We start from the raw sequence: 12,794 nt of genomic DNA, 5'->3' as shown, positions 1-12,794 counted from the left end.
TGATTCTCTCGGTCCGCCATGTGGGTTTTGGGGACTGAACTCAGGTCATCAGGCTTGGTGGCAAATGCCATTACCTGCTGGTCCCCCAATCTTATCTTTGTTAACCCCTATTGGGGACCACAGCTGTCCAGAGCCAAGCACCCAAGACAGCTGCCAAAGCCTAACTCTTATCTTGCCCCTTTCTTTTTTCTTTTATATTTATTTATTTATTTATTATGTATACAGTGCTCTGCCCACATGTGCTCCTGAAGGCCAGAAGAGGCGCCATATCACATTATAGATGGTTGTGAGCTACCATGTGGTTGCTGGGAATTGAACTCGGGACTTCTGGGAGAGCAGTCAGTGCCCTTAACTGCTGATCCATCTCTCCAGCCCTCCACTTTCATCTCACAGAGAAATTCTAACTTACCAATTCTCCCTGTTATCCATCTGTCAGTCAAAATGGAGCGTCCAAGTTATAGCCAGATAAGGTCTACCTATTGCCAAACCCTTGGGACCAGTCAACAGTCGCCAACAATTGCAAACAGGGAAGAGAAACATCAGGAGGACCATCTTCTAACAAAAAGGGAACACGGGAGATCCTGTGCGGGCATAGGGGGGCTGGGATTGCTCTCCTGTTGCCGCCTGCCCCTCTAAGGAGTTACGAGTCATGGTTTCTGAGGGAGAAGAGACCCATTGGCAAGTGAAGCCTGGAGGAGGCCCAGGCAGTATGGTGCAGACATTGACAGAGATGAGCCAGCTGGGTGGGAACAGAGAGAATCCGAAAGCACAGTGCATGAGTTTCCTACAGTAAATTCAGAACCGAGAGGCTGGGTGTAGCGCTGCACGTGTCTGCCTTTTGCAGAGCCCAGTGGGAAAATGTCCCAGTCACAGGGCCCTTGTGGTTGCTCATTCAGTGATGGTTCCAAAGTCTCAGCTGCAGAACAAGCAATCCAAATTTCAGGTTGCTTCTCTGAAAATACATCTCTCCCAGCTGCTACCCAGCTGCATGGCTCTGCTCTCTTCCTCACGCAGGGTGCCTGCCCAGGCAACTCCCAGACTGGCTGGCAAAGTGACTTTATGGTAGCCCCCTAAAGGTGGGTCTTCTGTCCTCAGAAGTCAGCCATTTCCAGACTCACTTGTTTATGATACAGTTGCACTTTAACAGTACCAGTGGATAAGTCAGACCAGGGCATATGCAGGACCAGACCATATGGGTTCTACATTTTCAACTTACAAACGACCTCATAACGAACACCAAAGTTAAGAGAACAACACATTCACAAAATATCTGTACCAACTGAATTTATTGCTAGAATTTAAACTTTTTTTTAAGTGTCCGAGAAGTAGATGACATAGGAAAAGACATAGGAAATCTTGTCACTTACAAAGTGCCACGAAGTTGATAAATGTAGGTTGCTAGTAACTCAGTACTCCTGATGAACAAGGCAGAAATCACTGAAGGCTCAGTGTAACAAAAAACCAAAAAAACCACCAGACCATTTAGGCAGCTATAAGAACATTCAGAAGGGATGGGACTCTTGGCAACCTGGTCATCAAATGAACTGAGCGTTTGTTTAGCCAGCAAGCGAACTGGCTCTAAGACATCCGGCTTTAGGTGAATTCAAGTTTCAGGCAAGCAGGGTAGAACCAAGGCAGAGGTCATGTTCTCTGCAACTTCCGCAAAGCCTGGCCTTGTGGGGCTGCAGCAGATCCCACGCAGGATCCCTTTAAGAAGTAGGTCTCAAATAAGCTACTACTAGGAAACTAAGTGTAAAAGTCACCTGAGAAAAAAAGGAGTAACTGAGGGAGGGAGGGAGGTGCACAGGCAGCCATGGATACAAATGCATCCACACGCGCTGGGTTAGAGGCTCAGTGCACTTAAACCAGCCGAGTGGGGTCAGCCTGGCGCTGCCCAGACAACCCTCCGGAGGCACAAGTTTCACACCTGCTCCTTCCTTTCCCCAGCTGAGCAAAACAGCAACTAAGAACAGGCCCCATTCAGGCTCCCCCCCCCCCCAGGTCCCTGAGAAACAGGCAACACAGTCAGCAGGGCCCCCACCCCACCCCCAGAGCTGGTCCCAGTCCCAGCAGACAGATGGGGAGCTCTCTAGTCCTCAGGGAGACAGCCAAGAAATGATTCATCAAAAAACCCAGGGTGTCCAGCCCTTCACGCAGACAAAGATAGGATACTGTGGGAAAGACCCAGCTGACCCCATGTGCAGGGCACAAAAGGCTGGGGGGGGGGCCTTGGAGGGGTCTCACGTGTTCCAGCACTGGGCCGTTTGTTTGAGTTATACAGAAACATACACTGGAAAAATACACCAGAATCTGATGTTCAGAAAGTACCGAAACCCGCCCGTGAAACGCTCTACGCAGCATATGCCGCGACACGGGCTGCACACGAGGGAGGCCAGTCAGGCTCCTCCTCCACAGCCCATTTGGAATGTTAGGATCTTTGGGTCTCTGGCCTTTGGGGCCTCCCCAGAGAGCTCTTCACAAGGATTGCAGAGTGCATTCCTTGCCTCCGCTGGCCAGAGAGTTTCTCAACAGTGGTTAACGGTGGCAGCAGCGACCACAGCTCACATATAGTTGGTAGGGGGCTGTCGGGCACTGAGTCGCTGCATGTGACAGCCGTGGCAGAGCAAATGTCCATCAAGGGGGAAACAGCAGCATCCTTCCTCGTCACTGAGCTGCATGCGGCAGTCCTAAGGAAGAGGGCAACCAGTTCACTTCAGGCCAGGCTCCTCTGAACAGAGACCATCTTGGCAGTCTGTGCCGCTCACGATCACACTTCCAATGACTGGAGGGGGGTGGAGGGGGTGGGGAGGATGGAAGGGGGGCGAGGCAGGGAGGGTGAAGGGTGAAAGGGTGAAAGCCTAAGATCTGGACACCAGGGGTCGCTGCTGCTGAAGAAATAACGCGGCAAGCCCTGTGCCTAGCAGTTCAGACCTCTAGGGAAGCCAGATTCAAAAAGGTCTGAACTAGGACCAGACAGAGTAGCTAGAGAACAAGACGCTGGACCTAGGTCACGGCAGTGTCCTGGTTTTCTATATCCTGCATCCCTCCCACAGATGCCCAAGACTGACCTCCGCCCCCATTCCCTCATCCCGCTTACCTCACAGTGGTAGCACTCAAAGTGGTAATCACGGTCCATGGATATCACCCTCACAATGTCCTCACAGCCCTGAAATATGTAGAGCCCCCACGGGGTGTGTGTGTGTGAGCACAGCCTGGTGTCCCCCAAATCCCCATCCATCCCACAGAAAGCCCCCTGCCCAGACAGGCAGATCAAACAAAGGCCTCTCTGCAGTTACAATACAATTGTAGCTAACATGTAGCTTTGAGATGGTTTAAGCAACTCAGAGCAGAATGCCACAGGCTACCACGGCACTGCTGCAGGACAGGACAGTGTGCCTCCAGGTCTGCAGCTCTCCCCTCCACACCCCGCGGGGCGGGGCGGGGGGGGGTAGGGGTAGGGGTGCGCTCAGCCTTACCTGCTTGCTCCCCTGCCAGAGAAGCAGGAGAAAGGGGGGGAGGGGCAGGGAAAGACAAGGTTGAACACAAGTCTAAGCAAGAAGCTTGTGGCTTTTCTCCTGGCCATACCCTCTCCATACACAGCTTGAATAATCCCTGACACGCTTGCCTGCCCTCCCCCCTTTTTAAACAAACTGAAAAGACAGTTTCACCCTTTATTTTTTTTTTTAACTTAAGTCTCTGTATCTGGTGACCTTGACTTCCAAGAAAGATTTGTTCTCTGGACAGGGAGAGAAGATATGGAGCCTGGGCCCGGAAAGGCTATCAGACATGTCTGGGTCCGGATGTTTAGTCAGAGTGGTGACCCCAAGAGCAGAGTCACACGGGAATCTTCACAGAGTGTACATTCCTCAGAAGCTCCACTTCCCAAGGGAGGCCGGGCTGCATGGCCCCAACTCCTCCCGAGAGGCAGCAGTGGCCGCCCTGCGGAACTCAGACACACTGACCTCTGAGGGGAGGATGGGCTGTCCGCAGGCTGCACATTTCGGGGCGTAATTTCTAAAAGAGAGAAGGCAGCGGGGGTAAGCTGAGGTTGAGGGCTCCCTGGGCCCGAGTCCCACATCTTAGGCCAGGGTTAAGACTCACCTGTGGTAGTCAGTGACACAGTACACCTGGTTGGAGAAGTCCACTGTGAAGGGGACGCCATCGAGGCACTTGTTACAAACGATGCATCGGAAGCAGCCTGGGTGATAGGACTTCCCCATGGCCTGGAGGATCTGGCGGGGGTTGGGGGGTGATGATCAGTCTCCTCCAGCCACACATTATGTTCCTGCCCAGCCCCCTCCTGTCCCCCTAGAAGAATGCTACATAATTTGAGTATTAAAAGGAAGGCCAAACAAAACAAATCACCTCTCTCCCCCTCCCACAAAACAAAACAAAACAAAACACCAACCAAAAACCCTGAAAAAGGTCTCAGAAGCTTCCAGGCCTGTGGATTTTTGTTGGTTGGTTGTTTATTTCTTGGAGATAGGCCTTAAGAACTCTACGTGGCTGAGGATGACCTTGAATCCCGGATCTTCTTGCCTCACTACACCTGCCTGTGGGGTGCCGAGGATGGAACCCGCAGCTGTCAGGTGGCATTTGCTCAACTAACGGAACTACAGCCTCCGGCCACTCTTTATTCACAACTTGTGGTGGGTGCCAGAATTTTTTCCTTTTTTCCAATTCTCCCCAGGTATCTATGATACGGCCTCAGTCAAGTCTCGCCAGTCCGGTAATCCACAATCCAATCCCTTCTTTTTATATATAGGAAAGAAAACTGAGTTTCAACTGTTTCCAACCAGTAGCAGAAGAGGGAGCCTTTAGTCACCCAACTCAGGCAGGAGGGCCGGCTGCGTCCGTCCGTACAGCCAGGGATGGGACAGACTACGGAAGCCCAGGAGGGTGAGACTCTTATGGACCTGCTCTCTCACAGGCAGAGGGGAAGGAGGCTCTGGGGAGGGATGGCAAAAGCCTAATCACCCAGCCACGGGTGCCGGTGGCTTCCAAGTCTCAGGTGAAGGCGCATTCCTTACCTTCTCCAGAATCAAGTGGCCACAGACGCAGCACTTCTCAGCCGCCTCCTGAAACCCTGAAAACTAAAGAGACCAAAGGAGCCAGTTACCACACTGAAAATAACGACCGAACCGGAAGCACCGGAGCGGCCTGGTGTGACAGCCAGTTTCACTCACCAGATAGTCCTCCTCACAGTAGACAGAGCCGTTGACGCTGTAGAAAGCCTTGCAGCGCAAAGTTCGTCCTGGAAGCAGCAGAGAGAGAAGGGGCTGGAGGCTAACTTTGCAGGAGGGCTTTTCCTCTTCCGGTCCCTGCTCCCAAATGTTGACAGAACATCTGGGCCAGGACCTTAAAAGATTGCCCTCCTAACTGCTGTCTCGTCCTCCTCCCCAAGGAAAAACCTGTATACATGTGGAGACTGAGTGTTTAAGGTCAGCTTAGCCTACATAGTGAAGCCTGCCTCAGAGAGAGGGGGAAAAAACAAACAAACAAACAAACAAATAAAACCTACAAAAAGCCGTGTGATACAATGCCAATTGCCTCTGGCCTCATCCCAGTCCAACTACCTTGCTGCTCACTGGTTCTCTAGCTCCTGTGCGGCCAACAGTGGCCACCCACCCACCACACCTCTTCAGGGCCCCGTCCACGGGGAGGCCCCTAAGCGAGCAAAGCTAAGGTAGGCAAGGGTGGTGGACCTGGTACACAGCTCTGACTAGGTGAGACTTGATTTGCACTGGTCCTCGGCCTTGGCCTCTGGGGACCTTTTAACCTCGGTTTCTTCGCTTCACTGTAGGTAGCCAGCACCCACGTATCTGACTAGCTTGTTCCTGTCACAGCCTCTATGGTGGTCAGGACATCTTGGAGCTACTGTTTTATAAGGGAGCTTAGAGGAAGGCTCGAGTCTTCAGGGTCAGAGGCTGCCTGGGTTCCCCCCCCCCAATTCTACGTGTTAGGCCATTTCCCTTCAGACCAGCACCCACAAAACCACTCCATCAGGTCGAAGTGGTCAAGGGTAGGCAAGGAGGGAGAAGACTGTGAAGAAGGAGCAAGTTTCCCATCCAATCCACTGCAGTTCTGCTTGGGGGGGGGGGGCGCCTAGAAAAGCTCAGTTACAGGACCCGGAGGAGGACTGGAGAGGGCACACCAGGAAGAGGCCTCATGAGAAGGACAGCCCGCTCAGCCCAGTCAGGGAGACACAGGCAGAAGCTGGGAAGGAAGAGAAAAAAGCTGAGTGGTAGAGTCAGACCAGCAGAGATAGGAGATTAGAGGTTTAGCGAAAGAATCAGACTGGGTAAGCAGTGGTGAAGGGATAATGGGAGGTGAGGGAGGGTGTGGGGGGGGGAGCACCCCCACAGAGGGCCTCCTGAGCTAACAGCAGCAGCAGACATTCCTGGAGTGTGATGTCATCAGCTTGGCATGGCCTGGTGGCCTCCACTCTAGTGAGGTGGCTGAACTCTGACCAGCCAAGAGAAAACCCCCCTCCTGTCCGCCCCCCCCCACAACAGCTCCCCACTCCCCCCCCCCCACACACCCGCCCCTTCCCACATTCCAGTCTTTCACTGTCGCCCCAGGCAACTCCTGCTGCCCAAGACCAAACCTCACCAAGAAGAGGTGGGGCGGGAGCCCAAGGCAGGGAGGCAGGAGAAAGAGGGAGGTTCAGAGAAGAGAGAGGAGGCTGAGAGACTCCAGAAAGCTGACCCAGCCTGAGGAAGGAAAGCCACAAGAGAAGTGGGAGAGCCATGGCTCCTGACAGGTGCTCCTTTTTTGAGTGGGGGGCGAGGGGCGTCCAGTAGCTGGGACACTCACCACAGGAGCGGCAGACAAAACACTGGGTGTGGTAGAGGCTGTCCAGGGCCTGGCAGGCGTTGCTCTGCCCGTAAATGCCTTTGTTGCATTTGATGCAGGTGCCTGAGAGGGGAAAGAAGAGTTGGTGGGAGTCACACTCCATTTCCCCAGCTCAAACCCAGGGACCCCCGCCCTCCCCTCACGCTTTCTTGATGTGCCAAAGGACAGTTCCCTTAGTGGGCTCCCTTTTGAGAACACAGGGTAACTAGAAACGGGGAGGCAGCGCCTTGGAGATGGAAGCTCAAGCTGTAGACCGGTTGCCTACGAAGCATGAAGCCCCAGGCTCCATCCCTGGCCCCGAATAAGTGGGTGTGACAGTGCACCCTGGAATCCAGAGGTTACCCTTGGCTACAGGGCAGTTTGAAACCCGACTTGAAGCTATGAGACCCTGTCTTTAAAAAAATAAAGAACAAATTATAGGATGCAGCAAGATGGCGACCAGGCATCCTATAACTGATATCCCCTCAACACCTATTTTTGTGCTTAGCACGGAGGATGGTTAAAAACAAACAAACAAAAAAGGTTAGCTGGGCACAGTGGCACATGCTTGTAATCCCAGCACTCTGGGAGGCAGAGGAAGGTAGATGTTTGTGAGTTCAAGGCCAGCCAGCTCTACAAAAGAAGACCAGGATAGCCAAGGATACGGAGAAACCTTGTCTCAATAAACAAACAATGGTGGGAGACGGTGATGCCAGTTCATAGGGGCTCAGCAGCACCTGGCAATTTGCTTAGAGAAAGCAACCCTGGCCCGTGTGGGTCTCCTGGGACCTCAGTTTTACGTCCATAAAACTTGATGGTGACCCAGCAGAGGATCTTTTGTGGCGATGGGCCATGTGAAGATTCCTGTAGTTACTGCTAAGAACATAGTTGGAGTTTCAGGAAGCAGGACTGTAAAGCATTGGGGTGGGGGGAGAGCAGACCCCACTGCCTCCCTGCTGCCATGTGAAGCCGGGCTTAGCTGCTCCTCCTGACACTCTCCATTAACATATATACACCTGGTCCTGGAACCAGCCTCTCCTGGGTGTGTTCTTCCTTCTCTCCACGCCCCAATTCCAGGCCCATGACTGAGGGCTAAGGCCGTCTTTAGGGAGCAGATCCCAACGGGCCTGCCCCACCTCTCCCCCCTCGGCACGCTGCCACGCTCCCTGCCTGTTGGGGCCCATCCCAAGTCTTTTGCCCCGGGGGCTTTGGGAGCTGGTGCAGCAGCTGCGGCCTCTGATGGGCCCAGGCCTGCCCTGCTCCCACCCTCTGGCAGCTGGGCAGAGCTGAAGCCAAGGCCCCTAACCAGAGGCAGCAGTAAAAGGCAGCATCGGGCTAGCACTAGGACACAAAGAGCCTGCTGTGGGGGCCCTGTCAGAAGAGGGGCCCCTGGCCTGGATTCTGAGTTCAGACGGTGTTCTTCCTCATGACCAGGGAAGTTTGCCCGAGATTGCCGTGCCAGGGGGTCCTGTGAGACACAGCTTTTCTATGGGAAGCCATGAACATTGTGGGAAGCGGAAGCTGCTTGGGCATGCTTGCCTCACCTCACCTCTTGCTCACAGAGCATCCACACCTAGCTTCCTCCTTCCATTTTACTGCACTTTGAATCTCTTTCTTTCTTTGGGCTCGGATGGTTTAGCTAGAAAGACTTCTTTTCCCAGCTCTCTCTTGGGTCTCCAAAGGAAACTGCTAACTGGGCCCTGCTACTGTTTCCCATGATCAAAGTGATGCTGCAGGCGCGCACGCGTTGAACTCAGTCCCTTCCAGCCTACTAAGGTACTGCTTACGTCTGAACTCCCCCCCCCCGCCCCCAATTATCCCTCTCTGTTCCTATTTCTAGCAATGGGGGTGGGGGACAGGGGAGAAACACGAACGGTGGGAAAAATCGAAGGTGCTTGGAAAACTGCAGAGCCCCAGAGTCCAGGGGTGTGAGTGGGAGAAGCCATTACATTCAAAGCATTAATTGCTTTTTAAAAAATAATTAAGTCATGTCTGTGTGTTTTGATAACTCACCACTGCCTAGCTTTAACAACCCGATCAACACTTCCTGGAGAGAGGCTGTAGCCAGGTTTCCTCAACAGTAGCAGGAAAGTACGGCTACTTCTGAGTACTGATCAAGTTTTGTGTGTGTGTGTGTGGGGGGGGGGGGATCAAGTCAGGCAACACCTGGTAACGTTAAGAGTAGATACCTAGCGAAAGGTAATGGTCTCCCGGGTGGTCATTGGTTTTGCTCTGACTTCCGGAAGCTGGCGAAAACAGGCGGATTGGTACTGGCCTATTTTAAAAGGCTTCGGACACACACCTTCACCAACAGGACTGGGGCGGGGCAAGACTTGAGCCCTTGCTTTTCATTCTAGGGGAGTTCAGGTCTCCCTCCAACACACACCCAGGTCCATTTCCCCGACAGCAGCCACGACTGCGCAGGAGCTAGCAAACATCCCCCAACGCAAGCACACGCTCCCCACCCCTCCGCCTGGCGGGCGTCGCCCACGGCACCTGGAGCGCCAGGGCAGGAGTCGGCACGCACGCGGCCGCCCGCCCCGCCCCCCGCGCATTCCCCGAATTCCTGCGGGAGGAGCAAGGAGCGGGTGGGGGCGCGGCACGCTGGAGCTTGCAGGAGCCCAGCCGCGAGGGGGGCGCGGGAGGATGCTCTCAGCCCCGCAGCGCCTCCTCCTAAAGAGGCCTCCTACTGCGAGAAGCCGAGATGTTCCGATGCTTAAGAAAAAAATGGGACTCCGAGGAAACCTAGGGTTGATTTTGCCAGGGATCTTAAGCCCCCATCCCATTAGAAATTTGGCAGGAACCCGCAAGTGCTCTAGGGTCCGCCCTCTTCCATCCCTCTAGTCTGGGGTCTCCACCTGCAACCTCCGGCCCCCCGCAATTTGGGCCGTCGGGGTGATGAATAACCACAGGCGTTGACCGGTGTCTCGGGTCCCTAGCCTCGTCTCTCCTACTCACCAAAGTAATCTTCTCTGGTCTCTGGCTCCCGCATCCGGGCTCGGGAGGCCTCTGGAACGAAGGGACCAGGAGACTCCTCCAGACCCGACGGCTCAGTCCCCGAGGGTTCCCCGCGGGCGCCGGCTTCTCGCCCACCCGTAGCCCCCGTCAAGCGCAGCAATGCTGTTAGCTCGTCTTGGTAACGGGCCCCCGCGGCGCAGTCCCCGTAGCCCGTAACCGAGTGTCGTCCGGGTTGCGCCCCTCGTCTCTCCAAAGGCCCTGCCGTTCCCACCACGGCTCCAGCTAGAGCTCCGGGGCTGCCCAGGGCCGGGGGGTACGAATGACGGCTCTCCTGGCAGCCGAACCCCACGGGCCGATGTGCGCACAGTCGGTCAAGGGCGGCGTGGAGCTCCGGGTAGGCGGACGGTACCCCTCCGGAGGAGTAGCCCGCAGGAGCGGTGGTCAGGGGCAGGCCGAACAGGCACGGCCCCGCGGGCAGCGGGCTCCCGTGGCGCTGGTCGTAGCCCATGCTGATGCCGCTGGTTCGGTTGCTGCACGGCCGGCTACCTCCGGCTCCGCTGGCCCCCGCCCCGTCCAGCAGCAGGCTGCCCCGGGGGCTGGACGGCTTGCTCGCATCGCTGGCTGAGCTACTGGCGAAGCTGGAGCGAGGGCTGAGGGCCGGAGCCGTGGTCTCCAGCCGAAAATCAGGAGGCAACGACGGAGGTAGAGGCAAGGCTCGAGTGGGCGGCGGCCCCCCGGGAAAGGACCCTTCGAAGCGCTGTCCCTCAAAGGAGCCGCGTGCGTTCCGCTCGGCGTCCAGGGGCCCTTGCTCCCTGGCCGGTTCCAAAGGCTCATCCCCAGGCCCCCCATTAGCTCCTCGGTGTCCTGATTTTCTAGGTCCCCCTAACCCACTCAGGCGCCCCTTGCCTCCTCCGGGGGTCCCATCAGACCCAGACCGGCTCGCTTCGCCCTTTCTGCGGCCGAATTTGGCGCTGCCCGAGTCCGAGAGTCTCAACTTTTCTAGCAGACGACTGGCTTTCTCCCCTAACCGCTCCATGCCTTCGGATCTGGGGCCTGCAGCCCCCTCCCCGCCAGGCACGCTGTAGCGTTTCGGCCAGAGGCCGGGCTCGGGTTCCCCGGGGCTCGGATTCCCAGGGTGCAAGCGACACACGGGAGCTCAGCGAGCGGCCCAGATGCCGGGCGCCCGCGATCCCGAAGCATGCCCCAGGGAGAGGGTCCGTGCGCGGCTGGCAGGGCCCAAGGCAGCTGCTGTCCGCCGTAGGTCTGTCCACGCGTCCGCTCGCGCCACCACCACCCGCCGGCCCGGCCCGCCCCCCTGGCTCTCACTCCTACCGACCCAACTTCTCCAAACTTTTGTCTGCTTAGCCGGATCTACTTTCCGGGAAGGGCGGAGCGCGGTGTGCACCCCGGGTTGGGGTGTCTGCGCAAGGATTTCTTGTGCATCGCAGGCAGGACCCTGTGGTAGCTGCCTCTGAGGTGGAGGGCTACAGACAGGACATGAAAAGTCAAAGGGCAGATTGGGCAGCTGCGACCACCAAACTCAAAAGTTCGGACAGGAAAGGGGGGGGGGGAGGAAGGGGGAGCGAACTCTTTGTTTACAGTTGGAATGCGCGGAGGGGCACTATGGAATGTGTTCATCAAGGATGGGAAGAAAAGGGGGATGTTCTACACAAACATAGAGCTACTATTCCTAGAGTGAGGACTGAGGGGGAGTTGGGGAGAGGTGGCACAGAAGTGCTAGGGCAGGGAGAGAACCGTAAGAGGAAGATGGAAGGTGATAGGAGGTTCAGAGACCTGTGTGTAAAGATAGCTCTGAGAGGCAAGGAGGCACAGGCAAAAAAAAAAAAAAAAAAAAGCATAAAGCCGGGAAGGGACAAGTTGGTCCTGAAAGCTTAAGAGACAAACAAATGGAATGCGAAAGAAAGAAAGAAAGAAAAGCAAAAAAGCACTTTCTAGCGCCGGGAGGTGATGTCGCACGCCTTTAATCAGGAGCCAGAGGCAGGGGGATCGCTGAGAGTTCCAGGCCAGCCTGGTCTACAAAGCAAGTCTAGGACAGCCAAGGCTACACAGAAAAAACCTGTCTTGAAAAAACAAAACAAAACAAACAAACAAAAGTACTTTCTGGACTCTTGGGTCTTTGATGGTGGAGTGGGAGGGAGGATACAAGATTTACGTGCTTTTGTAAAAAGGAGCGAGGAAAATGATTGGGGCTAATCCCTGCCTCTAGAGGGACAGGGACCTGTACATAAAAACACTGGGTGGGGGGGGGGGGGGGGGAGGAAGGTTTGGGACTTTTTACAACCTTAGTTAAGGAGAGGTGGGGGTCGCGTCATGGGAAGAGACACCCCCCCTGGTGATGGGAAGTGAAACTTTTAGCAAATATTTTAGGTGTCTAGGTGTCAAAATTGTGATTTTCAGGCAAGTACACACCCTCCCCAACTCTGCCCCTCCCATAGTTTGGTCACTAAGAGTTTGGTGGCAGAATGTATTAACCTAGGGGGTACAGATGATATCAGGTGGGTATCAGAAGATCTGGATGGAAAGGGGAAAGAGGTGATAATAACCAGCGATCAAGAATAAGGAAAGGGGGGGGCTGGAGAGATGGCTCAGAGGTTAAGAGCACTGTCTGTTCTTCCAAAGGTCCTGAGTTCAATTCCCAGCAACCACATGGTGGCTCACAACCATCTATAATGAGATCTGCTGCCCTCTTCTGGCCTGCAGGCACACACGCAGGCAAACAAACAAAAAACAACAACAACAACAACAACAAAAAGAATAAGGAAAGGGGGCTGGAGCAATGGCTCAGAGGTTAAGAGCACTGGCTGCTCCTCCAGAGGTCCTGAGTTCAATTCCCAGCAACCACATGGTGGCTCACAGCCATCTGTAATGAGATCTGGTGCCCTCTTCTGGCAAAACACTGTATATTTAATACATAAATCTTAAAAAAAAAAAAAAAAAAAAAAGACATGCTTCACTAAAACTAACCATGAGCATGTCAGAGT

At 54.9% G+C, this 12,794-nt stretch overlaps 1 protein-coding gene across 1 annotated transcript; it reads right to left on the bottom strand.

Moving 5' to 3' along the window:
- Positions 1–1,269: 1,269 nt before the first annotated feature.
- On the bottom strand, positions 1,270–11,157 carry AJUBA (ajuba LIM protein). Its single transcript, XM_084767298.1, has 8 exons — positions 9,793–11,157; positions 6,817–6,918; positions 5,187–5,254; positions 5,031–5,093; positions 4,102–4,232; positions 3,963–4,014; positions 3,098–3,166; positions 1,270–2,687 (listed from the first exon to the last, which is right to left on the bottom strand). The coding sequence occupies exons 1-8, from the start codon at positions 10,826–10,828 to the stop codon at positions 2,562–2,564; spliced, it is 1,647 nt and encodes a 548-aa protein (XP_084623424.1). The 5' UTR covers positions 10,829–11,157; the 3' UTR covers positions 1,270–2,561.
- Positions 11,158–12,794: the final 1,637 nt, after the last annotated feature.

Source organism: Acomys minous (genome assembly GCF_964271855.1).
Source record: "Acomys minous genome assembly, chromosome: 18".
NCBI classification, from domain to species: domain Eukaryota; kingdom Metazoa; phylum Chordata; class Mammalia; order Rodentia; family Muridae; genus Acomys; species Acomys minous.
The sequence above is the reverse complement of the archived record's forward strand: the minus strand, read 5'-3'. Positions and strand labels throughout refer to the sequence as shown.